Source organism: Poecilia reticulata, chromosome 12 (assembly GCF_904066995.2).
Source record: "Poecilia reticulata chromosome 12, P_reticulata-male-v2, whole genome shotgun sequence".
NCBI classification, from domain to species: Eukaryota; Metazoa; Chordata; class Actinopteri; order Cyprinodontiformes; family Poeciliidae; genus Poecilia; species Poecilia reticulata.
Genome location: NC_088841.1, coordinates 15,651,821 through 15,679,096, shown reverse-complemented (window position 1 = coordinate 15,679,096; position 27,276 = coordinate 15,651,821). Strand labels below are relative to the sequence as shown.

The window sequence follows — 27,276 nt, the reverse complement described above, 5'->3', positions numbered from 1 at the left end:
TGGAGGTTTTTACAGATACAGTGTAGAAATCATACTTAAGTTTGTATCTAAGGTATCTAAATAAAAGTAAAAATTAAAGGCCAGAAATAGTGAATGGTATACGTTATCTACCAGACAAGCTATTTGCTGCATCAAAAATTATTTTCATTTTTTTATCTGACATTGCAGAGATAAATACATAAATGACGTTATTCTTTTTATACTGACTTGTACCAAACAAAAAACAGCTTAATTGCAAAAAATAAATAAATAAAATAAAATAAAATAAATAAATAGCTTACCTGCAGGCAAATTTAAAAATGTAGATAGAAGGGCTGCTGCATTTCAAACAAAAATACATTTCTTACAATTTTGCATGGCTGAGTGTCATGATGTATGACAGACTGTAGGTTGTGCTATTACCCTGATGTTTTTTAAAACTTTCTAACCAAACCTTATGTGTTGTCAGTTGTGTTACTTGCTTTTTGTGTGTTTGTTTGATCAGTGATTGTGTTAATATCATCAAGAAAAACAGTATGTTACCAGAATAATCAGTATTTTATTCAAATTGTACAACCATGTTATTCAGATTGTTTCCAAACTGAACCAGACTTTTTTTGTTTGTCTTTGTAATAAACTCAACATCCTGGTGAGCTGCCAGTCCAAAGCACATATTGTAAAACGGAAATATCTTCAAATAGGGAGGAAGTGCTTTTCTCCTTTTCAAAGCTGATTCCAGCCTCTCCAGATTTCCTGCAGCTTTTGATGAGCATCTAAATCGTACAGTCCTCTGTCCCCTTGTACGTGAATAAGGTCAGGTGTAGAAGCAGAAGCAAAGTAGGACATCAGAGGATGCGCTGAGGCTGCGGCATGGACAGCCATAAATACAAGACAGGTGGATTGCACAGCGCATCCCTCTGTCCCAATATCAGCCGCAGACTCACTCTGAACATCACCGAAACTCAGCAGAGTCGTAGCGGTGAGTCCGAAGAAGAAGTCCGACATGGAATCAAAGGTAGGGTTTGATGTCTGCTACAATTTATTTTGTATTTTTAAATTTTAAGAGTCCCCTTCAGCATGAAGCTGCTTCCTCACATGAATAAGTTGGTTTGAACTTGTTAGATCTGAGGAGGAATCAAGTTTGTCTCTATAGAAACAAGATTGGCTTTATCGCAGAGAATAAAGATACAATATAATGTCTGTGGTGAAGAGTACAGTAGCTGAGGATTTCTGGATAATCTTTGCTTCCCCAAATATTATTTAGATATCCAGATGTGACATAACAGTTCAATGTTTGAAAGCTTTAAACAAGACTGTGTTCATTATAGAAGGTTTTACAAATGTGTAAGTATTACATAATGCATTGCTGTATGTTAATGAGCATTTTTCCATCCCGCTCTCTTGTATCACAGTGTGGTTTTCCCAATCATGAGGCAGTAACATAAGATGGCTCCGTTGATGCTTTCAGGAAGCAATGTTAAATTTTAAACAAATGCAATTAGACGACAGCAACGTTGTCACGGCAAGGAAGAACTGTAGCCAATGAAAAACAAAAGGTGGAAGCTGCAGATCTGTTGATAGTGTTTCACAGTGATGGACGTTTTCAATGTCAGTTTCTTTCATTTCTAGTTTTCTGTCAACTAAATGTGTCCGAAAGCTACTTTTCTTTTGGGCTCAAGCGCAATTTACTGAGTGATCTCATAACACGTTTTTTTTATTTCACATTCATAAAAATAAACTCTTTCGTGCTGGACGTTGAAGTGATGTCCAGTGTTTATCATTTGAACTGGAACGAATAAGGTTGCATTAATTCAGTCCTGGAATAATCTGGTACCTTCTAGTTTTATCAGGTTGCAGGTAATTACTTTGAAATACATCCATCTAATCAAAGATCAGTAACTGAATACCTTTCCTGTATGTCTGGTGGAGGAGGGTGAGAGTGGGTCTCTGGGTGGATCGGATTACAGCAACCTGGTGTTACATACCTGCACAGACATAGACATAAAAAAATACACACCCACACACTCTTCCTACACACACAGTTCAACGCTCGGGTGAAGAGCTGGATGAATGTTTGCTGCCTCGGCTCCATTCATGTTTGAGCAGCCCCTTGCTTCCAGAACCAGGTGGCCCGTTACTGAATCGCCAGTGTCAAAGGCAGCAGCCAAGCAGAAAGCAGCAGTTCCATCCCTTGCTATCTTGAATTGTGGTGAAGGGTTTGTGTTAAGGCTGTTTATTTTTTATTTTTTTGTTTTTTTGGATGAAGGACAGTGGAGTGTCCGAAGACAGAACAGCTTAGACCATTGCTGAATTGAAGAGGCTCAAATATGGAATATATTCTCATATTTTAAAACCTCTGTGCTGGAGTTTGTGTGCCCAAGTTGCACACCTGTGGACTGAGAATCGTCACAGAAGACCGGTTCAATCATGACACACATGGCTCTGGAAGAGAGGGAGGTAAATTACTTGAGTTGGTATATGTATCTACACTACCATGAAAAAAAAAACATATTTGTGTAACCTTTTTGCTTCTTTTCATGTTATGTTTATTTTTTCTTCTTCTCCTGCGCCTGATCATGACAATATTGTGCAGAATTTGCCTAAATAAATAAGGAAAGTGAGCAGAACAAGGACAGAAGAAGAAATTCTTGGACGTTAGAAAGAATGGGCTTCAACTAACTGGTGAACCTTGGAAATAGAAGAGACCATGTGGTTTATTTCCAGGCTGATGAAGCGTGGACCGGATCTTAACTTTTGTAGTGATGCTGATGCGAGACTGGCTGTTCAGTCCACGTGTGTGTAGTGCTGAGGTTTATCTTGTGCTGGGGATGCTTTTAATCGATATCCAGTTCTTATGAGTTATGTCTGAGTTCTTTGTGAAACCATTTCACCAAGGCTGCTGCATATCACTTGTCCTGCTGTGGCGATCATTGAAAGTCATTTAGATTAGCTTTGTTGCTTCAAGCTATGACCAATCTGGTCTGTCATAGTAAAGAAAGAGCCGACTCAAAAACCGGTTGATCTATGTTCCGGGTTCTGATGGTGAGATGCATGTATCTGCAGATCATGAGCAAAAGAAGAAGATCCTGAACACAAGCAGCTGAAATGAACTTCCATTTTAGGTTGGATGGGCTCAGTCAGAGATATGGTGAAAGTCTTCTTCATCTCCTCAGAAAATGAATTAGTCTATGGAGGTTGTCGGATATATGATCCCACTTCAAGTTTTCTGGGTACATCGCAGTTTGAGGAGACACAGAACACACTTTGTTGACTGCAGCTTTCTTTTGGGGACACTTTGGGATCCCTAGAAGAATAATCGGGGTGTGGCTGGTGAGAGAGGTGTCAGGGTTTCCCTCCAGGATCTCAGAACCTTACATTTACAATAAATTAGCAATTGCAATTGTTGGTCCATTCATCTGAATATTGGTGAAATATTAGATAGGAGTAACACAACGATGCTATATTTGTGTTGTGGAACAATTTAGTTTGTTTTGCAGGTTTTACACCTTTACATTTGTTGTTCATTCTTACAAGCTAAAGCATGATGCTTGGCACAAAATGCTTTAAAAAAAATTCTTTAGGCCAGTCCTGTCTAATAAATATTTTATTTTTAAATCTACCAGGATATAACCTCCAGCATGCAAAGCTGAAAACATTCAGCTGAGCTGGCAGGTGTGAGTAACTTAGGGGACTGGTGTCTTTGAAGGACCGATTAAGTTCAGGTTTCTCCAAACACCTGCAGCCCCCCTAAATGTATGTTGCCCTTGGTGATGTATGGTGTCACTCAGCGGCCCACGAGGAGAGCTATCTCTTTCAGGAGGCTAACTGCCACTTTGTGGCTGGGTAACAGGATCCAGCACCGTACTGGATGGACACGGACAATGGGGTGTCCTCTCAGGTGATGATCTTCAAGTCAGATAGACTTTCCGGTTCAGATATGTTTTTTTTATTTTGGTTGCTCTTACTGAGATATCCTCACTTGGGTTATGTCGTTTTTTGTTTTTTTTTGTTTTCAGTTCAGGAAGTCGTTACCATTTAGCTCAAATGATATTAAATGGTACCGACTTCCATTACCAGAAAAGCAAACATTTCCTTTAGTGGTTTTTGGTAACATTCCAGTATAGTGTTTTGCCTTCTGTTTGTTTCTTGAGGTCACATTTCCTTTGATTGGTAATCTGTCTTTTGCACTAAATGATACCTGATCACTTAGATCACATATGTCAAAGTCAAGGCCCGCGGGCCACATCCGGCCCGCAAATCAATTATCTATGGCCCCCTGAATGATATTTAATTACTATGAGAACCGGCCCGCAAGCCAGAGCCGCCCGCTCGTGTTTTGCCTGCAAACACTACATTTCCCATAATGCAACGGTAGCCCGCGAAGTGACTACAGCGCGCCCAAACGGCTTCATTATTCATCAGCTCAGAGCCTCACCCCGAACATTGATGAACTTGTACAAAAGATGAGACACCTCCAAGTATCAGGCTCAGCCTCAGACAAGTGAGCATCACAGAGCAGTAACGTATTTTCAGTTTATAAGTTTCAGTTAAATTTTTACATTTGTTTCTACAAAACGTGATTTTTCTTTGAATGAAGTATTGTTTTGTCTGTGTGCCATATATTTTTGTATTTTATTTTATTTTATTGTATTTATTTTTCAGTTGAATGGATTCAGGTAAAATTGCAGATAAGAGCCATGAGAAAGAATACAACTGATTTGATTTATTTTTTTACTTTACTATTTGAAAGCAGTGATCGGTAGGATCATAGAGCAGCACAGTAATGCATTTTCAGTTTATAATGCATGCACTTTGATTTATGCATTTATCTTGATATTAAGAAACATATTTTGTTTTTAAAAACAATTAAATTTGTTGCTGTTTGCCTCTTGAAAAATGTTTTCCCTTGAAGTTACTGACAGAGCCATAACAAAATATTGCTTTATTCATTTAATCGTTAAATAATATACACTGTGTTAGGTCTTGGTTCAACAGGCTATGTGCAATCATTTCAATATGTTTTAATAAACATTAAACCAGTCCGGCCCTCGGCTTGTAGCAAATTTGTTTTTTTGGCCCTCTGTGTATTTGACTTTGACATCCCTGACTTAGATGATCACAGAAACATGATGTGAGGACAACAGGGAACAACAACCTGGCGCTCCTAGTATAGGCCCCCTTGACCTCAACGACCTACTGGGAGCACACAAGCATCTCTAGGTGTAAAAAGGAGATATTCAATTGACTATAATCTGCATGAGTAATGTTTGGATATTCTTCCCTTTCATTCATGGGTTTTCTCCATGACATCCAAAGACATCTGTGTTAGGCTAACTGGTTTTACTGGATCTAATTTCAAATTTGGATGGTTTTGTATTCTTTATCTTTGTGTTGCAAAGTGATGAACCCCCTACCTGTCCAACATGTGTCCCGCCTCTCGCCTACGACTGCTGTTAGAGATTCATGCCTTCCCCAAGAAAATTAAATAAAATAGAAGAATGGATTGAACCAAAGTGGCCTAACAAGCAAAATACATGTTGCAAGTTAAAGGAGGAGACAAATCAATCAGAAAGAAAACGCATGTGGAAACAGTGAAAAAAAGAAACAAAACCTTAAAAATACCAAGAAATTTAGTTCAGAGTAAAACAAAAAGTAAAAAAAAAAAAAAAAACTACAGCAAGCCTTAATGATGATCATTCATAGCCACTTTAGAAAGTATGCTCAAATGTCACATATTATTTTCTTATATATATATATAATTTCTTACTCCATTTGCATTTTATCCCCATTTGGGTCTATTCAAACTACAAGATGGGACAGATTCTGTTTCCTAAATAAAATAAAAACAATTACAAGCAGTTAGATATCACAAAACTAAATTTCCTTACTGTCGATTATGAGCAAATTATAGACAACCACCTTTTACCATCTGTTGCCACAGCGGGCACAAACGTCTGTCGAATAGTTGTTTTCCAGTTCGAAGGGCTTTTTGAGTTTTGAATCAGTCATGATTTTAGTAGGAAATGTGTTTTAGCAATCACAACTGCTGGAATGAATCTATTTCAGAAAACAGTTTTGTTTGTGTTTTCAACTATATCCACCCATAAACTTTAATAAAAGAAGAATACAAACAAATACATATTTAGAACTGGACACTCTTCTTTTTTTAAAACACTCCCTACATAATTTACGACTTCCTATTGGAGGAAACCGAGGATATAATCCATCAGTGTTTCCTGTGTTCCCCCAATAAAAGCAGATGTTCAGGTTCAGTTGGGGAAAAAAAAAAGAAGAGAGGCATCAGGATAACCATCGAGGGCCCTGAGAGTAGGTAAATATTTGATTTGACTTCCAGTCAACCATTGTTAACTTCATTATATTTGAAAAATTCTAATATTTTATTGTGCATTTCTTCTGTGTCACTAAATCAGATGTTATTAAATCAGTTGCTGTGACTTGATAGCAGCTAAAGTTGGCAGAGATAATACGAAACCACAGAAACGTGATACAAGACGGCTCATACCGCCGTAATTAAAGTACAATGAATCTCTGGTTATACCCTGGCAGAAACTGAGCTGTGTATTAAATAGCTAGGTATATTTTGCGTTTATGCATATAATCATGAAGACCTCTATCTCTTAACTGAACTTTGATACCTAAATGTTGATGAAATCCACTCTGTTTTCCAGGTTCGGTTGCTTGTTTTCTGATTTAAAAATTGCAAAAAAAAGAGTAATGGGTCTATGGAGAACACATAAACAGATAAGATAGAGGTGGCTGAATTTAGATTCACATAGGAATAGCGGATGTGGCCAAGGACGCTAACTGGAATCCACAGATATGAGCACAAAAACGCCGGCAATGAGACGCCCACTGGGAGAGATATTTTACCAGGACTGTTGGCATGTGTCTCAATATCTTCCTCACCAATACCACAGAAAAAACACATTAGAGAGAAAAGTGACACACAAAAAAGAAAACAACAGCTGCATCCATCTAAACTAGAGTAAAAATAACTTTACCAGTCCTGTTCAAATTAAACCAAAGATGAAACAAGTCAAATTGGGTTCAGCCTTTGATTAACCCTGAAAATTAAAACATTTATGTAGATGTTTCCAGTCTTCCAGTCTTTTAAAATTTACCTCTAATTTTCACTTTGGTTCTCAATAAAGGTGAATAGCATTCTGTGAGTTCTTGAAAAATAAAAAAAAGAAACAAAGAAGTGAAGAATTCAAGAGGACTTCCTGATTTTTTCCTTCTCTTTCTTTTTTCCTTTTATATTATATTTCATCTTGTGGAATTGGTTTGGTGAAGTCTGATCAGGTTAAAAATGCAGCCTGTAAAAAACGGTGATGCAACTTTTCTGGTCTTTTGTATAAACAATCTAATTCACAAAATTTGACCAAATATTGCGTTAGAACCAAACAAACTTCTTTCCCAATGCCATTAAACAGTATTTGGGAAATATGTTAAAGGCATTCCTAGTTTTGCTAATTGCTAATTAATGCTAACAGGAATTATACTATGTTTATCTCTGTGCTCATAAACGAAACATCTATGAACAAAAAGCTATAGATCCATTTTCTAGTTACATTTTCTAACTTTTCCATTTTTCCTAGCAAAGAAATTAAAAGATAAAGTCTTGCTGTAAACAAAGACAATAGTGAAAGCAAAGGGTGACGTTATCCAGGGTCATTTTACTGGAAAGCCTGACTATTTAGGTTAAGGTTTGACTTCAGACTTTTGCTGCCCTCCACCATACTTGTTAAGACAGGGAGTCGGACCTCAACGAACAATAACTTGTTATCTACTCCTGTTGTTTCCCTGTCTTATCGCTCCTGTTGCGACACAGAGCCTGGAGGAGCGGTGTAACCGGATCCTGAGGAACATGGAGGCCTCCCTGACGGCCCGGGATCGCGTGGGCATCCAGGATTTTGTTTTGCTGGACGCCTACACTAGTGAGAGTGCCTTTCTGGACAACCTGAGGAAACGCTTCCATGAGAACCTGATTTATGTGGGTGCTTCCTGTGCAGCTTGTTCCCTTAAGTTTAATGAAACCTCACAGCCCTCGGCCTCTAACCCCTGCTGTCCTAATGTGGCATTTTACCGTCTGTCACCTTGTACTGCTGATATAGCAGCTCTGCTGCTTTCAATCTGCAGAGCGAGCATTTAAAAAGGTCACAACCATCCAATGGGTCACGGTGACAAGCGATTAAATAAACTTATTGCTGTTGGTAAAGGACAAAACTAAATATAATCGTGGAAGAATATTTATGTAATGTCATGTAATCAGTAGAAGAAGAATAGTTGTGTTATTACTGAATGTGCAAGAGCTGCAGGTCATGAGTTCATGTCCTTGTCTCTGTTTGAAGACCTACGTTGGGACGCTTCTGGTGTCGGTCAACCCGTACAAAGACTTGGACATCTACAGCAAGAAGCAAATGGACACCTATATGGGAGTTAACTTCTTTGAACTGCCACCTCACATGTAAGTTCTTTTTTTCTATCTTTTAAAACATCTGAGAGATAAACCAGGTGAATCAATTCAGGAATATATTGTTTCAGAGAGTGCGGATACCTTTGAATTGCGGACGATCATCATAACATTACTTGCAAATATTAGTAGTTTTCACAATTTCACACATCTTGCATTTGAAATTCACGCCGATACTTTTAAGTTTGTTGTCCTTTGCAGAGGTTTTCTCTATTTTTACCCTGAGATTTATTTCATCGATATTTAATCAGCTTTTACAACATTACTGAGCTGGAAAATATTGATCCATGAAAATCATGAGTCTTCTTGCATTGCCTTAACCTGTTTCCTGTATTCTTAGTTACGCTCTGGCAGACAACGTTTTCCGCACAATGCTGTCGGAGTTCAACAACCACTTCATCCTGATCTCAGGAGAGAGCGGGGCTGGAAAGACCGAGGCCTCCAAAAAAATCCTCCAGTTCTACGCCGTCAGCTGTCCGAGCACCAAACTCCTGAACAACGTCCGGGACAGGCTGCTGCTCTCCAATCCAGTGCTTGAAGTCAGTGGCAAATTAATGCTACGCTCTTTTTTTTAGGTAAATATATAATTTTAAATCAAGCATATGATTCTTTTATTTTCTTGTAGGCTTTCGGAAATGCCAAAACCCTGAAAAACGACAACTCAAGCCGCTTTGGGAAATACATGGACATCCAGTTTGACCATCGGGTAGACTGGAATACTTACCAAAAACTAATAAAAAATACTGACAAATTACACAGAATCTAGAGTTTAGAGATTGTCTTCTTCCTTAGGGTGGAGCTGTGGGTGGGCACATCCTTAGTTACCTGCTGGAGAAGTCCCGCGTGGTTCACCAGAACCACGGCGAGAGAAACTTCCACATCTTCTACCAGCTGGTGGAGGGAGGAGAGGAGGATCTGCTCCGCTGGCTGGGCCTGGAGAGAAACTGCAAGAACTACCGGTACCTGGTGCAGGTAAGAGGAAATTTAGAAAAGAAATCCGCCAAAAATCTCAGAAATTTTGAGATTAATCTCTGAAGACTTATTAGAAAAAAAACATGGACATTTCTGAGTTTCCAAAGCTGAACATTTCCTCACACACATGCTCCACAAATTTTTAACCAGAAGTTTATATTTCATGCTTTCAGGGGGATTGTGCCAAAGTTAGCTCGATCAATGATAAAAGTGATTGGAAGACAGTGCAGAAAGCGCTGTCTGTCATAGACTTCAGCGAAAGTGACACTGAGGTGAGGTCATAGTCAGTCATCATGTTCAAATTTACATGATTTCTTTTTCTGATTGTCTCTGTTTTGCGTCGATGCAGCACCTGTTTGGCATTATTGCCAGTGTGCTCCACTTGGGGAACCTAAAGTTTGAAGCAGACGCTCGAGGATACGCCACGATCAAAAACAACCAGGAGACGCATTGGGTGTCAAAAGTAAACTGTCTGTCTGTGCTGCACCAACCTTCTCACGTGAATGAATTTAGCACCCAGTGCGTGTTTTTGTCTGTCTTTGTTGCAGTTGTTGGGTATTCCTAATCAGGTGCTACAACAGGGTTTAACCCACAGAAAGATAGAAGCCAAAACAGAAGAGGTGACGCTCCCGTAGCTCTGGATGTGTTTTATCAATTTCTGATGTTTATTTGCAGTCAAACGTTCACATTATTTTGCTCTTAAAGGTGCTCAGCCCATTCTCAGTGGAACATGCTGTATATGCCAGGGATGCCCTTGCCAAAGCCATCTATGGCCGAACCTTCAACTGGCTGGTCAACAAGATCAATGAATCACTGGTGAACCAGGTCAGCACTGTGTTGGTGTGCTTTAGCTGCTCTATTGGACACAGCAAGAAAACCTGGATGTGACATTTGATTAGTTTGAATTCTGACAATATTTTCTTCCTTGCAAAACAATTTACAACACTTCAGCTTTTTCCCTCATGCAGTCTTTGAACAACATAAGGGAAATGCCACATGTAGCATTTTTTGACTTATAAAGTGTTCAGTCTATTCCTCTTCTTCTTAATAACTGCTTCATGAAGAATGCAGGACTACTAGTTTATTGGTTGTTTTTTGGATTAATGTTCTCATTTTCCAATGTTTCACTTTATGTGAACACAAATGTCTTGGCCAATACTTGCTCCTTTGATAAATTAAACAGTTGTGTTTAAAGCTTGGTAGATAAGTTTATAATCTAACCCTGTTTGAAATGTGTCCACATCTTTATCCTTGGTCTGTCTGTGTGTTTTTGGTTTTTATGAGGAGGCTTGTTCATTAATGCTGGTTAAAAAGTGCTACAGTCTCCACAGATCAGTTGCATTTACTGTAGACTGGGTTTAAATTGCAAACCCATAGACTCACTTACTATTTAGTTAACTGCTGAACACAGTTAGGTGTGCCAAATTTTAATTTTGGTGTATCAGAGTGAAAGCAGCAGCACGCCACACATTTCAGACTTTTAAGCCTAAAAAAAATTATAAAAAAAATTAGAAAACTGTTACATTTTTCACCCACTTCACAATTTTGATACTTTTGATCTTTTACAAAAGAAAAACTCAGTAAAATACAATGAATTCGATTTGTGATTGTAAAGTTACAAAATACAAAACACTTTTGCAAGACAACATATGTGGTCAAACTCCTCTGTATTTTTTGCTACTAATCAGTATCCTTGTGTGTTTATGCCGTCTTGTGCTGCGTTCAGGATTCCTCCAGGAAGATGGTGGTCGGCCTGCTGGACATCTACGGGTTTGAAGTTTTCAGTGTTAACAGGTGAGATGATGTGCATTTTACCGTTTTCAGGCAAAAAAAACCTTTGAACATAATAACACCTTTTCCCCTTTTCCATTTCAGCTTTGAACAGTTTTGCATCAACTACTGCAACGAGAAGCTGCAGCAGCTTTTTATCCAGCTGACGCTTAAATCAGAGCAGGAGGAATACGAGCTGGAAGGGATCGAAGTAATAATGCAGTTATTCAGTTGTATCAATAAACGACATGATTCATAAAACAATCTAATGTTTTTAATGTTCTTGTGCAAAGTGGGAACCGGTGCCATATTTTAACAACAAGATAATCTGTGACCTTGTGGAGGAGAAATTCAGAGGAATCATCTCGTTGTTGGTAGGTATTTAAATAAGCTATGGTCATTAATGAATGAATTAATACACCTTTGGCTAAATAAAACACATTCGTTTGATTTTCATGCTGATAGGATGAGGAATGTTTGCGTCCTGGGGAGGCCACCGACCTCACTTTTCTGGAGAAGATGGAGGAAAAGATTGGTGGCCATCCTCATTTTGTCACGTGAGATTTTAATTCTTTGGAAAATTCACCTTTACGGCATCTAAACTCCAGTCACCTTAAATGTTTCTCCTCACACAGACACAAACTTGCAGACAAAAACACGAGAAAAACCCTGGAAAGAGGAGATTTCCGCCTCCTACACTATGCTGGGGAGGTAACATATTGTGTTGTTGGTAAGTAATAATAAAACTGTTGATAACTATTAGAGAAGCTTAACATGCTAATTTGTTTTTTTTATTTCCTTTTACAGCTGTTTTCAATGAGATAAGAAATAGGGTGTTTATTAAAAAATGAATGAGTGAAATATATTTTTCTTTTGACATTTCAGGATTCTTGGACAAAAACAACGATCTGTTGTATCGAAGTGGAAAAGAGGTGATTTTATTCTGGGCCTCTATGTTCAGTAAAGTGGTGATTCTGTGGAAAGAAATGTGTTTTATTTAAACATTTAACAGAGTTTAACAACAATTATCTTCAATAGTTGGTTTGAAAAGCTTAATGTTAGGTTTTGATCCATTTCACATTTTGCTTTGTAAGAAGTTGTTCTGCGTTTTTCCCCCATTATTGACCTTTCACCTTGTTCAGCCTGCTTGGTTCGAGATTCAAATGAAAAACACTGATTCATGATGGTACCTCCACCATTGACTTCAGCACTTTATTTTCCTTTCAGTTTTCTGATTTGAAACTTTCACATAAAGTAACTTCAACCCCTAACCCCCCCAATGACACTGTATTTGCACTTTACACTCGGACACTTTAAAATGTTGCACTGCTAAATTTATCTTCCCATGCTGCTACATTATTCATACTTCATCCATTTTGTACATTCCTATTAATATACATTTCATTTTTCTACTTCTTGTTTTTATATATTTGTAAATATTTTTCCTATTTATAACAATTTGATCTTGTAGCTAGTTTTTATATTTCTTACTTTATATTTGGATGTAACTGGGGCCGTGACTCTCAATTTCGTTCCACCTCATGTAACACGTGATGTGAATGACAATAAAGTCTCTTGAATCTTGAATCTTGAATCTTGAATCTTGAATATTATCTTGCTTAAAGTATTTTGCCTTTTGATTTCGGGAAACAAAAGAGAACAACAAAAAAAATTAATTTCCCCTTCATTAAAGCAATATATTTTTACCAAAGAATACAATTATCAATAAATCACAAAAATATATCATTGCACTGGGGTTTTTAGCATTTTTTTTTGATTTTCTAACCAAGACTGGTTAATGTATTATTCTTCTCTTTTCCATAAGGTCATGCAACACTCCAAAAATGCCATCATCAAACACTGCTTTCCCTCCTCTGAACCCGACAACAAAAAGAGACCAGAAACAGTGAGAAGATGCTCAGATGACACTTAATGTCCCTCAGATTTTAATCTGGAAGTGGTTCAGATTGTCCACCTTGTCCTGCATCTCTTTAGGTGGTGACCCAGTTTAAGAACAGCCTGGTTGGTCTGACTGAGATCCTAACGTCCAAAGAGCCTTGGTATGTGCGCTGCATCAAACCGAATGAATCCAAACAACCAGGTGAGACCTGATTACATTTACACAAAATGGAGTCTGTTCACTGTGCTGCTGATGGGGCAGATAACTGAGCTGAAATCTCAGTCCTCTGGTGTGTTTTGCAGCAAAATTTGATGATGTGCTGGTGAGACATCAGGTTAAATACCTGGGGCTCATGGAGCACCTGAGGGTCAGGCGAGCCGGCTTTGCATACCGACGCAAATATGAGATCTTCCTCCAGAGGTAGCAGAACATCTTCAGCCTGATTTAATTATCTTACTCTGTAAAGTTTGCTCTAGTTGTTGCAAATGCTCCTCCTCTGCACTAGGTATAAAGCTCTGTGTCCAGACACCTGGCCCAACTGGAAAGGTACGCCAGCAGAGGGCGTTCGCTGCCTCATTAAACACCTGGGCTACAAAACTGATGAGTATAAATTAGGCAGGTTGGTAGATGCTCAGCATGGTTTCGAAAGATTACTAACAATCTATAATTTCTGTCAAGAATCACTGGATCTTTTGACGCTTTAAATGTTGGCTTTCCACTTTAAGGACAAAGATTTTCATCCGCCATCCCAGGACTCTGTTTGCAACAGAAGACGCCTTTCAGGTCTGCAAGCATCAGCTTGGTGAGAAATGACTCGGTTTCAATCACTTCAAAAGTAAAATATAAAACAATACTATTTAACAGGACAGTCTTATCAGTAAAATGTGAAAACATCATCTGTCACTATAGCAACAAGGATTCAAGCCAAATACAAAGGTTACAGAGTGAAAGAAAACTACCTGAAACAGAAAGAGGCTGGTGAGTGACTGAAGTGACACAAGTTGAGTAAGATGTTTTAAGATGTTAATTTTTAAGTAATTCATCCCGTGTGTTTGTCCAAACAGCCACTAAAATTGAGAACTGCTGGAGAGGTTTGATGGCGAGGAAGGAGCGTGAGAGGAGAGCTTGGGCGGTCAAGGTCATCAAGAAGTAAGGCCCAATAATGACAATAATGTCTGATAAAGCAGTTTAATGAGACAATAAGCTGACCTGCTTGATTGACTTTTGGTAGATTCATCAAAGGTTTCATGACCAGAAATCAACCAGCCTGCATTGACAACAGTGAGTACCTGGCCTACGTGAGGCAGAACTACCTCACCCGCCTGAAGGAAAACCTTCCCAAATCGGTCCTGGACATGGACTCGTGGCTCACCCCGCCACCCATTTTAAAGGAGGTAAATGAGCTTTTCATGTTTCTGAAGAATGCCTTGGCAATGACTGTGCTGTATGATTCTTAAGAGGTAAAACATATGACGATGTGTTTTTATTTTGTAGGGCTCGCAGCTCTTGCAGAACATCTTCGTTCGCTATTTGGTGAGGCAATACGTCCGAGAAATCACCCCACAAAAGAAGGCTCAGGTAGGATCCACCGTTTTCAAAAATAAATATCTTCAACTCACTTTTTCTGTCTTTGGCAATCTCAGTATGCTCGCTCCATCTCCCATTTTAAAGAATCCATAGTTTCCTTACATCAGTTTTGTAGTTGGATAAAAAGACGATATCTTGGAAACACAAATGCTGCATTAAATCTATTTTCCATGTATAGCCTCTTAAATTGTTTTAATAGTTTTTGCACTTATTGTTCTTGATTCTCAGAATTCAATTTAAACAAAGTCACCATGTAACATTGTTTGGATGCTTCTCCTTCTCCAGCTTCTCCTCAAAGCCCAAACAAGCTCCATGTTCAAAGGAAAAAAAGAAAACTACCCACTCAGTGTGTGCAGACCGTTTGTGGACACGAGGATTGGTAAGATTGTTTTAATAGTATTTCATTTTATCATACATGTGAGACATGGTGGTGGCAGCAATTTGTTGACTGGATCCTCTCTTTTCAAACATTTCACCAAGCTTTAGAAGACATTAACCTCAAGGTCCTTCAGACTATTCAGCATGAACACCTCAAGGTAAATTAGAGCCAGAGTTCACTCTGCCTCTTTTTGTTTTTCTTGATATCTTCCTAATTGTTTGCGTTTCGTCCACAGTACGGCGTTCCAGTGGTGAAATACGACAGGAACGGCTTCAGGCCTCGTCTTCGGCAGCTCATCTTCACCCAGGAAGCCGCCTACCTGGTTGAAGAGACAAAGATCAAGCAGCGGATTGATTTCACCTCGCTGAAAGGTAATGAAGCTACTAAATGAAAGTAAACTTATTACTTCACTATTTGGTGTAGCTGCATCTTCATTTCCTTCTTGCTGTGTCATCCATGCTTATTAGCAACACATGCTAAAGGAAAACAACCCAGCTTGGGGATCAAATCTTACATTGAGGATTAATTAATACAAAGTTATCCCCTTATTTTTCATTTATTTAATTATTTATTTATTTATTTTGTATATGAATTCACTCAAACTAAATGTTTGATTTTTAATAATCTAACTCGATAAGATTATATCCGTTTATTTTAAAGATTTTTACAAATCAGAATAAGAATACAAGATCCTGATCTGATTCTTTTCTAGGTGTGTCTGTGAGCAACCTGAGCGACAACTTCCTCATCCTCCATGTTACCTGCGATGATATCAAGCAAAAGGTTGGATGTCTTTTTTGCAATGAAAGATCATTATGAGACAGTAATCAGATTGTTACTGTAATTAAATATGGAGGACCAATCATGCTTGTTGTTTCAGGGAGATCTGGTTCTGCAGTGCGACTTCCTCTACGAGGCTCTGACTAACCTCAGTTTTATTGCTGACAAGCAGAGCTGTGTCAAAGTGGTTCAGGGGAGGTACACAGTCTGGATCATACTCAGCATTATTTCAATAATTCTCGTTAAGAATCGTCTCTCTCTGTGTTCAGTGTGAGGTTCGACATTCAGCCTGGAAGAGAGGGGTTTGTCGACTTCAAAAGTGGCCAGGAGTCCATGGTCTACAGAGCAAAGAACGGCCACTTGATGGTGGTGAGCGTGGAGCTCAGATAATAATACTTTTTAAGCAAACATTCAAGCAACTGATTGAGATTTTTGTTTTTTAGGAATCAACAAGAACCAGATGAAGATGAAGCTTAGAAGCCTCAAAGACGCAAATCTTTAAAACAACACAACAAACAAAAAAACAGCCATGCTTTCTCAACCTGCTTTTCCTCATGCTCTTCATAATGACTGATTTTAAGTTTTTCATCTTTATATTACTTTACAGTAGTCTGATGTTGTTCGTCACCAAACAATGCCAATATCTCAACAGCAGAAAGAGCAACTCATAGAAGAGCCTGGTCAGAAAACATATAAACTATATAAGCTAAATAAAGCCTGTTTTGTATTTGACTTTTGTTGATATGGCAATTTAAGACATGCATGTGTAAAACCATAAAGAGCTTAACTATGCCACACCTTTGTGTAAGAACATGCTTAACCATACATATGTTTATAATTAACTTTAGAAAACTATGTTAGTGAAAATACAATGCAATAAATAATTCTCAGTCTATCTATACCCTGTGTTCACTGATGATCCCCGTATAGCAGCTCCCCCTGCTGAGCATTTGATGATTATGCATAAGGTTGTGCTGGAAAAACAAAACCTGAAGTATCTTTCCTCGGTTGTTTCAGTCAGAATAGGAAAGATTTTGCTGAGTGACAGGAAATCCTTAATCCTTAGTGCTAAATATAATGTTGGTCCACACTTTGCAGTTGTAGGACTGACCTCTTTAGGCTATCCAAGAGATTTAGGAAAGTGGTTTTGGGGAGTGTTGATCAGAGGGGCAAATATGAGATCAGACATTGATGTTGGACAAGAGGGACTGGCTATATTCATCTGCTTAGAGATGAATATCTCTAAGGAGCTCAGGACTCTGTGATGAAGCTCTGCAGAATATACTTGAGTCTGCTAATCTGAAGGCCACATGAAGTTTGGAGAATCTCAACACCCAGCATGCCTCAGTATCTTCCAACCCAGCTCTGTTATCCCCAATGTCTTACCTTTGTTATAAAACCTCCATCAGGCGGCTCAGTGGGGAGTATTTGAAGCAAGAAAAATCCACAACTTCGTGTCACTCTGAAGAGTGATCTATACTTTCCAAATGTTCATAAAAACAGTCTGAAAATAGGTGCTGAATTTTATATCTTTGTAGTCATGAATGTGGTTGTAACACCTAATTTTATATTTCTAATGGGTAGCAATAACACAAAAATGACATATATTACAGACTACATATTGCATATAGTTGTAATAAACTCACATTATTGGACGTTCTGATGATGTGGTTGCCAGCATAATTCAGTTTGTCAACTATTGTCTCCTCAAGATGGTACAGTGTATATTTTTTAAGTTTTTATAATTCTGATACTGCAGTATGTTTCTGTTATTGCTTGTTAAAAAGAGTTGAATTAAAATAAAACAAAAGAGTAAAAAAATAACAAAAACAAACTACTGGTAAAATTCACATTATTATAGTAAATTATGTAATTTAAATATTATTTTTGCATTTTTCTATGCAGTGATTTTCAGGGATACGTAGCTGCACTTCAATAACAACAAAAGAAAAATATTTACATTTATGAGTGTATTAGAGAAGTTGTGGCTTACATTTTCTTTTTACATATTTATGATGTTATTTTACAATAACATAAATGCTAATATTTCAACTGTAGAAAAAGCAACTCCTAGATGGAAAATCATATTATATATATATATATATATATATATATATATATATATATATATATATATATATATATATATATATATATATATATATATATATATATAGGGTATACTGAATCCCTCTCACACAGGTTGACTTGTTAATGGCTGTAAAGTTTTATCTATGCTAAAATTGCCACTATGGTAGTAAATATTGATGTTTTCACAACCAACCAAGCACATTTAGAATTGTTGACTACTGTCTTTTTTTTTTTTAGATAAAATGCTTCCGAATGCATCAGCATATTTAATTTATCTTAATTTATCTTATCTTAATGCAATGAACTTATCTTACATTTTTAAGATGTAGCATTTTTTTTTAGAGAGAAGGTCAAAGTTGAACACGTGAGCGTTCAGTGGAAAATGGTGCAATAAAGACTCCTAGTTAGTGATTAACAGGAAAGTATATAAAGTCATGACAGCGCCACGGTTTGGAAAAATGCTGAGCACATCAGCATGGTGAAAACTTTGTAGCAGACAAGAGAGAGGAGCAAACAATCGGACTGCCAGGATGAGAAGATCAACAGCAGTGATTTTTGTCTTTCTGGTTTCATATATCTGCAAAACGTTAGGCAAGTATCTCCTGCATTATGGATACTCTGAATGATCCAATTCTCTTTTGTTTAATTATTTTATTTATTTATGATGCTGAGACGGATCTGCAGGGAATACTTTACTAAATTCAGAACAAAAACTATTTTGTCTTTGAGAGTAAACATGGATCAAAAGTATTCACATTCTATAAATTTGAAATCACAAAGTTTTATCTGGCACACTTACAAACTAACATGTATAGCTCTTAGGATTCAATTTTAGCAAAAATTTATAAAATTTTTTTTTTGCTAAAATTATTGAGAAGCAAAAGGTGGGAAAAACATCCACAAAAACAAGTAATGTGTGTTTTTCTGTCATTGATAGACACAAAACTTTGTCTATGTTTCTTCAAATGTATCTAAATGATGGTGGGAATATGTCTGCTACAAATGTATTCAAATCTATTCTTGTTGAGAAACAAAGTATTCCAACTTTAATACAAAACAAAGATTGTTGGATCATCTTTGCCTTCACAAGAAGATGTTTAAGTCATACGTCTTTATTAATGTAAAGTTACAGCTTAAATGTAAAAAAATATAAAATAAAAATCTGTCTTACTTAATTTCTTTTTTTTTTTTTTTTACATGCAGCACCCTGCAATGCCAGTCAGAATACATAGAGGCATAACTTTGTGCATTTACATTTGCTTTATCTTTTTTATTATGGATAGGAGAAACTTGTGAACAAAATTGTGGGACAAAATTAGACTCCTGCTCCTGCCACCCAACATGTGGGTCTCTTGGATCCTGCTGCTCTGACTACAAAGAGTACTGTGTAAACACGTCTCCGTACTCTGGGTCCATACTGGGCGGCACAGATTTTGTTGTCCTTGATGCAAACTTCAACAAAAGCTCTGATATTGTTTGTAGGTAGGACATTTTTTTCTACTCCTTAATACTTGGCCCAAACTAGTTAAAAATCAACTGATCAATTATTGTTTTTTTCAATTGGCAGGTTTGATGATAAAACTAATACAGATGGTTACGTGGATGGAGATGGTAGAGGCCACTGTATTTCCCCACTATTATACGAAACCGGATGGGTTTCTTTGCAGATCTCCTCAGATAACGGCACCACATTCGACAGAGCTGGATCGTGGCTTTCAGGTACCACAACTAAAGAACAAAATAAGATATAAACAAGAGTTTTTGTTTGTTTAATAACTGGAGTTCAAATGTTATCCACATGTGCTGCTGTAGTTCACACAGGCAAGTTGGCTTCTCGATTCAAAGCTATTCTGGTGAACTCAACAAAGTGGCAGTACTATGGAACGCCTAATGTTGGAGGCGAACTACAGATGACGTGGAATACCACTTCAGTCAATGCAGAAAAGGTCAACATAGAGGTCTGGGGATACGAAGAGACAGGTAAGAAGAATGTATGTCCACATTAAGGATTTCAGACACTGTAAATGTTTTCCTTCCTTCATGTTACAACCAGACTTCAACGCACTAAAAGTTTTGGCTAGTCATGAAGAAGGGAAATAATACACTTTTCATATATATATTTTTTTACAAGTAAAAATTTGAAAAGTCTGTTGTACATGATGGTTTATAGAGTCACTTTTTGCATCAATTACAGCTCAATACATTAGAGATGCCAGCTACGCACATCTTGGTTGGATTGGATTTAATTGCACATATCATTTTTAACTCCTGACTGGTCTCGGTCTGAATTGAATGTGATTTGATCCAAAGCTCCACATCAATCTCAAGTGTTTTGAGCTCTAAGATGTTTTCTTGTATTATTGCCCTTTGACTCCATCCGTCTTCCCAGTTAGTCTGACCAGATTCCCAGTCCCTGACAAAAGGGAAAATCCTTACAGCGTGATGCTTTTTTTCAGGGTCCTCTTGGCTGCTTCTCATATTTACAGTCTCCATGCCTGGCATCTCAGTTTACGTGGAAATCCATGACTTATTAGTAGGTTATAGATATGTGTTATTATTATTACTGTTGCAAAATAATAATAATAATAACAAAAGTTTCTTTACTTCAGTTGTGTAGAATTTTGCACAGTAATTGCAAAATAAGCCTTTTACATCAAGGCTTGTAGTTGCAAGATGATAAAACAATGACATCTTTGCTGGAATGTGAATATACTTTTTAATGGTACTGTATGTGGTCATTGCATTTTAGGAAAACATGCATTGTAAAAAGTCTTTCTCGACAGGGGAGCCGTACTCAGAGTCCTGGCAGGGTGAGTGGCGGTATCTGTACTCCCTTACCAAGGATCATCCCAACAGTGGCTCCTTTAAGTTTGTACCCAAAATAGCGGATGGAGATTTTTCTAGATGGGAGCTCGGTGCCCTTCGTGTCAGCTCAGGCAGCTACCCTGACGGCAAGTGGTATGTTCAAAAGATCCTTAAAGATCACCATCATCCATGACTTTCAGTGTAAAAGCTGTTCTGCCTGTATGTTTGATTCAGGAACGTCCAAGCTGCGTGGAGTGAGGATCACGCTCTGGCCTGGCATCTAGAGGAAAGCTTCAGGCAGAACTCAGCAGGATGGGCTCTGGATAAGTGCGTAGCCTGGGACAAGCTGGAAAATGAGCTGCCAAACTTCCTCACTGAGATCATAGACTGCCCATGCACACTGGCTCAAGCAAGAGCCGACACTGGGAGGTTTCATGTAGGTGGAGATAAGATATCGAGAATCAGATAAAAAAACTATACAACCCAAGGGCACAAGCCTTGGACCGAGGGTTAAACATCTCTGTAGTTAAATAAAAGTGAAGAATTTGAACAACATACGAAAGAGAAACTCATGAACGTCAAAAGTCCTGGAATCTGATTTGGTGATCAATGTGTAATTGGTTGATCTGTTTATTATCGCATAATCCTCCTCAGTTCAAAGTCAAGAAGAGGTATCTCTCTAATTATAGCATTTATGAAAACTCTATCTGCAGGCAGCATGCTCCAGGTAGAACATGTTTACCCTACAAAAATGACTACTGAGTTCAAAACCATAAAATCATTTTTATTATAAGGTCACTGCTGTGGATCATTAAAGCACAGAGCAGTGTGGTTTCTTTGCTGAAGTTGTGTTGTTTTCCAAGTAGTTATGATTGAATCTTCTCTTTATTCCTCAGACTGATTATGGCTGTGATATAGACAAAGGCAGTGTGTGCACATACCATCCTGGGAGTGTTCACTGTGTGAGGGCGATACAAGCCAGGTGAGTCTAAGCTGAGATAATCATTGCTGCGTCACTAGAAAAATGCTTAACTGGGTATATCTGGAGTTTGCATGTCCTCCCTTTAGCACGCACATGGTTGTGTTTTTTTTTTTCCATCTTTCACAAATATAAACGTTGGGTTAATCGATCTAATAAATTTGAATATTATTGAAAAGTTCATTTATTTCATTATCTCAATTCGCTGTGAAACATATAGATTCACTACACAAGCCTTTATTTATGTCAATCGTGATGATTTCCGCTGTTCCGCTATTAAATAACGTTTGGTGTTGTTTCCTTTCTCCAGTCCTAAATATGCAGCAGGACAACAGTGTTGCTATGACAGCACCGGTGCTCAGGTTCTCACAGCCGACTCGATTGGCGGTAGCACTCCAGACCGGGCCCACGACTGGGGGTCGCCTCCTTTTAAGAAACCCCCTCGGATCCCAGGACAGTCCCACTGGGTTTATGATGTGCTAAGTTTCTACTACTGCTGCCTCTGGTCGGATAACTGCTACTACTACTTCAAACACCGGCCCTCCAGCGACTGCAGGCACTACCAGTCTCCCAGTTCAGGTACAGTTTGCTAAAGCAGCTTTAATGGGATTATTATTTTTGTTTATGCTTACATTTTGGTTTACATTTCAGCGATGGTGTTTGGAGATCCACACTTTATCACCTTTGACGGTGTCAGCTACTCGTTCAACGGCAAAGGGGAATACACTCTGGTCAGATCAGAGGAGAAGCAGCTGACAGTCCAAGGCAGAACAGAGCCTGTAAAGGGTGAGATGCCGACCCAACTATTTCAACTATAAAAGAAGAAAAACGCACAGCACGTGAACATTTTCTCTCTCTAAATGTGACGACAGATTCAGAAAAAACGATAAATGCAACAAAGCTGACGGCTGTAGCTATGAGAGAAGGGTCGTCCGACATCATAGAGGTGCGGCTGGATAGCAGAAATGATGGCCTTGAGCTACTGCGCAATCAGCAAACCCTCCCCTTTGCAGAGCAGACCTGGATGGATTTACAGGGTGAGATTTCACTAATGTCACATATTTTAATACTTCTGACAAAGAAAGAGAAAAATATTCCCTTGTTTTATTCAACAAAGAGCTCAAATTTGGGCCTTTGTCCTCTAAAGCACCATATTTTTGCATTTAATTGATACCACAAATGTTAAAAAGCTAAAATCCTGCTGTGTGTGTTGTTTCCTCTGTCCTCTCGCCTTACAGGCGTGTTTGTGTTTTCTCCCATCTCTACAAATGTAACTGTGATGTTTCCATCTGGAGCCGGGGTGGAGGTGCGACGTAGGGGTGAAACTATGACCACCACTGTCCTGCTGCCAGAGGAATTCAAAAACTCCACTGTGGGACTGCTGGGGAAGATGAATGGTGACGCCAAAGATGACCTAGCCCTCAGCAATGGGCAACTAGTGCAGAACCACAGCAACCCAGAGGAGCTGTTCAGCTTCGGGGCGAGCTGTAAGAAATAACCTTAAACACAATAGATAAGGTTTTGTAGATAGAAATATAAGAAATAAAAAGAATATCTGGACAGATTCTATTAGAAATCTTCCTATATTGTGTAAATCTTTCACTAATAACAGTACGCATGCTTAATCAGCGTTTGTTTTTGTCTTACAGGGGCTGTAGAAAACGCCTCCGCTTTGTTTACATATGATTCCGAAAACCTTCTGAACGCATATTACTTCGCTGCAAGACATGATCCAAATTTTATGCCAGTATTTTCTGTCCCTGAGGATCCAGATGATCCGCTGAACACCCAGGCAGCTGAGATATGCACCGGAGAGGGGTCTCAGTTCTGCAGGTGAGAAGAAAAGATGACAAAGAGTTTGGTTTTAAAACACAGCAGCAGAGCCAACGCAAGGTTTAAGTTGGAAAACGATCAGCCATAAGGCTCCACAGCACCACTAGCATCTCGTTAATCTTGACGTTATAGTTGCCAAGTGAGCAAACAATGAGATTCTTAAGTCAGATCTGGTCTTAGATGAGTTCCTGCTCCAACAGGAATATTAACATTTATTGCTCCATTAGTTCATATCAACCTCTACAAGACCCAGCATTTGATTCAGGTGTGTTGAACCTGGGAAAAATTAAAACGTGCTACATACCAAGTCAATTGAGAACTGACTTTGTGGAATGATCTGTTTGTGCCACATTGCATTATTCATCTAAGAGTCCTGTATCAATTAAGATTTTGAATCTTTACATTAATAAAGACACATAAGAGTAATTTACCCTAAGTAAAATAGCAGCTCCTTGTAATATTTTAAAGAAGAAGCTCAAATAATATGAGTCACAACATTTAAAATGTGCATTTTGAATGAAAGTATTTTGAATGAAATTTAAAAGCAAAGTTATTTGTTCTGGTTGTGTTTGAAAGAAGAAATGTCGTATGATTCTTCATGTTTTTTTTTGTTTTTTTTTACTGTAGATATGACATCCTTGTCGGTCGTAGCCCGTTAATAGGACATGCTACAAGAGTTTCTTTCCAGAGTCACGTTTCTCTGGTGGATGATCTGAAGCCAGGTATGACGTTTTGAAGAGCCTCAGAGATTCACATGATTGAGTCCAACCTTGGCGTCACGTTGTTAGTTTTTGTTTCATGCAGTGATCTCCTGTGGATGGCTCCCACCACCTGCTAATGGGAAGAAGCAGGGAACCAGGTACCTACAGGGGGCGAAGGTCAAGTTTTCTTGTGATGACGGCTACAAGCTTAGTGGATCAGAGGAGCGCACATGCCAGAGAAACGGCAAATGGTCTGGAGAAGATGCGAGCTGCAGCGTTCCCAGTACGGAAAGCCAGTTAAAATAAAATGAATCAATAAGCTTTGATTTTCAACAAATCAACAAATCGGTGTCTCTAAATGCGTCCGTGTTTGATCTTGAGTTTGTCTCTCAGTGTATTCTCTTCCAATCAACATGTTTTATATGAACAGATTGCACTGTCCCTACGCTCGATTTCCTTGAATCAGAAACTTCTCAGAATTCAACCACTGAACAAAACATCGGAAATGAATCGTTACTGCATTTCTTTCACATGATTTTGGTTGGGAAGCAACTGTTGATTGAATCCTTTATGAAACACTGTCATATTCACATTTTTGGGCTTCAATCTAAACCTATTTGATTCCATTCAGTGACTTCATCCAGCTCCGATGAGAAGAAATTCAAATCATTCTACAGTTCAGTGGGGGAACATGACCCTGGGTTTCTTTCTGTATGTTTTCCTCCTTTTTCTCTACCTCCATCACATCTTGGATACTTTGAATAAACAGGCTCTACTTCAACAAAATCTTTTTAAAAAAAAGAAGAGATCTCATCAGCATAATTTGGGACCGATGGCTATGACAATTTGAAGATAGTGAAAATAGTTGCATCCCATGGAAGTAGCTAGAAAAAAAAAGGAAAGCAGGATATTCTTATATGCCGAAGGTGTGATCCTGTATTTAAAAAAAACTCCCGCTGGTCTTCCTTAAATAAAAATAAAGTATGTCGACAGTGTTCAGGCGCCCATATTAATAGTTCAGACTCTGGTGTCTGTTTTTTGTAAACTAGAAGTTAAAGTTAAGTGGTAAGATGAAGATCTTTTAAGCTTTCAAGTTTTACTAATTTCAGAGTGAGCTTTCTTTTAACAATGGTTGTATAAACTTATCCACTGTTTTTCAGGCACAAATGTAACTCCATATTTTTGGTGTACTGCAGCTGTTATGCAATGGCTGAGGCGCTGGCGCTGTGAGGAGTTTTGCTGAAATAATTCAAATCCTTGTTGTGTTTCAGGTAAAGTTGCTGGAATAGTGGCTGGTTCGGTCGTTGGAGCGTTGACTCTGATTGTAATTATAACAGCGATAATTCTCCACTCCAGAAAACAGAAAAGGTAATTGATTAAACTTTCTCGCATAAAAAACATAACACATCAACACAATTGGAATTAAAAACTCACTAAGATTTTTATTTTTTTTGACTTTTTGTTCTGGTTTCATATATATTCCCATTTCTTATTTTGCCTCACTTTCTGTTTCAGGAAAAGTTCAGATTCAGATGAAGAAAGAAGTAATACCTCCAAGCTCTAGTTCTAAATGCCATATTTTATCTGCATTGAAAATGTGCAGGTCATAAAGATTAAAAAATGTACAGCTGGATGAAGCATTGATTATTCTCAGAAGGTACATACAATTTCTATATAGTTTGTATTTGTGAGCAGAGAAATAAAAACAAGCTAAACTTTGAATTTAAGCCATTTTTTTCCACACAAAAATCTAACTTATTAAAGCACCTTGATTTTTAAAAAATGACTATGAATAAGATTGTGTTTTACTAATGCCTGTATTTTTAATATTGTATATAGAATATATTTAGTCCAGGTTTAAAAAACATCAGTGAAGCTATTACACTTACCTGTATGCCGATGTTTTTCCTTGTTAATTCATTCTTCTCTTTACAACTTGACATAAAACGTTATTAGAAGCTCAAGACTAATAAACTTCTTCTGGCAGCTGATAACATAATATATGGACTAATTTATAATAATAATAATAATTTACGGTGTCATATGCATTGTTTTCAGCATATATGGACCATAAGCATATATAGGTGCATTTTTTAACTGTGGATTTTGTGTAGGTACATAACATTTTGGTAAATGTAAATAATCTTTGCAATAAAGTAAATCTGTTTTATATCAGTTTGGTCTCTTTTTTGCCACCAAAACATCAAAAGACTTCCTAACATACCATGCTTTTAGCAACAGGTCCTCTACGAACCCTGAAGACTGTTGAGCTGGGTCTTTGTCGATTCAACTTGCTTTTCTATCATCTGAAGTTTAACATTGATATCTCTTCAGGAAACAACAGGAAACACCGGACATCCTTGTATGCTGATGATATAATTCTCTATTTAGCAAACTTTTGAGTCAGTCTTCCTACATTTATGCATCAGACTGAAATATTTGGAGTGTCTTTTGACTTTGATTTGTAGACAGTATCCTGTTATTGTGTCTCCTTCATTTGTCCAGAAGGAGACAAATTCTAATTCTAAAGTCTTAAGACTTTCTAAGAAGAAAGTCTTAACATTTTCTGAATTGCTCAGAGTCTGTATCTGATTTATTTTGTATTGTGGTGTAACCTTTACTTGCTAGCTTTAAGTCAGAATCCCATTATGCTGCTCATGTGTTTATAACTGGGCTGTTTACCTCCTCCATTGCTGAAACTATTGGCAAATTTAGACCACTGTTAAGATGCTCAGTTTATTTATTTATTCAAAAAAAGGAACTAACCAATTTATTTAAATTTTATTCTTCAGCAAAAAAAAATTAAAAAAATACACACACCCTTAAAAAAGATGCTCCTGATAATGAGATAAAGCCTTTTAAAGAAGCCAGAGCTTCAGCCTCCAAAATATTCTACTTAAGCCTACAAAAAGTAACATATCAATCAGGTTTAATCAATCAATCAATCAATCAATCAATCAATCAATCAATCAATCAATCAATCAATCAATCAATCAATCAATCAAT

At 37.8% G+C, this 27,276-nt stretch overlaps 2 protein-coding genes across 4 annotated transcripts; both read left to right on the top strand.

The window, feature by feature from the left end:
* The first annotated feature begins 275 nt into the window (after window positions 1-275).
* On the top strand, window positions 276-17,524 carry myo1hb (myosin IHb). 3 transcript variants are annotated; one of them, XM_008424200.3, is made up of 32 exons: window positions 276-994; window positions 7,832-7,993; window positions 8,352-8,467; window positions 8,814-9,012; window positions 9,099-9,179; window positions 9,266-9,445; window positions 9,619-9,717; window positions 9,795-9,908; window positions 9,994-10,065; window positions 10,151-10,270; window positions 11,172-11,239; window positions 11,321-11,426; window positions 11,509-11,589; window positions 11,681-11,772; window positions 11,851-11,945; window positions 12,101-12,147; window positions 13,041-13,121; window positions 13,211-13,316; window positions 13,418-13,535; window positions 13,621-13,734; window positions 13,841-13,917; window positions 14,025-14,093; window positions 14,180-14,264; window positions 14,347-14,509; window positions 14,610-14,693; window positions 14,988-15,081; window positions 15,183-15,238; window positions 15,317-15,452; window positions 15,794-15,864; window positions 15,962-16,059; window positions 16,131-16,230; window positions 16,305-17,524. In XM_008424200.3, the coding sequence occupies exons 1-32, from the start codon at window positions 983-985 to the stop codon at window positions 16,323-16,325; spliced, it is 3,117 nt and encodes a 1,038-aa protein (XP_008422422.1). In that variant the 5' UTR covers window positions 276-982; the 3' UTR covers window positions 16,326-17,524. The 3 variants fall into 3 exon arrangements, with proteins under 3 accessions (XP_008422422.1, XP_008422421.1, XP_017163189.1); XM_008424199.3 differs by having other exon boundaries at window positions 276-2,436; XM_017307700.2 differs by lacking the exon at window positions 276-994 and adding an exon at window positions 5,092-6,310.
* A 568-nt stretch (window positions 17,525-18,092) lies between these two features.
* On the top strand, window positions 18,093-26,520 carry LOC103473746 (sushi domain-containing protein 2). The gene is made up of 16 exons (XM_008424203.3): window positions 18,093-18,543; window positions 19,236-19,434; window positions 19,520-19,671; window positions 19,765-19,932; window positions 20,736-20,910; window positions 20,992-21,193; window positions 21,654-21,739; window positions 22,047-22,315; window positions 22,388-22,522; window positions 22,609-22,773; window positions 22,975-23,223; window positions 23,386-23,569; window positions 24,197-24,291; window positions 24,374-24,553; window positions 25,542-25,638; window positions 25,786-26,520. Exons 1-16 carry the CDS (start codon window positions 18,483-18,485, stop codon window positions 25,832-25,834), a joined length of 2,466 nt encoding a protein of 821 aa, XP_008422425.1. The 5' UTR covers window positions 18,093-18,482; the 3' UTR covers window positions 25,835-26,520.
* Window positions 26,521-27,276: the final 756 nt, after the last annotated feature.

Coding starts and splice junctions, on each gene's coding strand:
- myo1hb (XM_008424199.3), top strand. CDS start 2,407: ATGACACACATGGCTCTGGAAGAGAGGGAG. Junction 9,718..9,794: donor TCAGCGAAAGTGACACTGAG/GTGAGGTCATAG, acceptor GCGTCGATGCAG/CACCTGTTTGGCATTATTGC. Junction 14,265..14,346: donor GCGGTCAAGGTCATCAAGAA/GTAAGGCCCAAT, acceptor GACTTTTGGTAG/ATTCATCAAAGGTTTCATGA.
- LOC103473746 (XM_008424203.3), top strand. CDS start 18,483: ATGAGAAGATCAACAGCAGTGATTTTTGTCTTTCTGGTTTCATATATC. Junction 23,224..23,385: donor GTTCAGCTTCGGGGCGAGCT/GTAAGAAATAAC, acceptor TTTGTCTTACAG/GGGCTGTAGAAAACGCCTCC. Junction 25,639..25,785: donor CACTCCAGAAAACAGAAAAG/GTAATTGATTAA, acceptor TTTCTGTTTCAG/GAAAAGTTCAGATTCAGATG.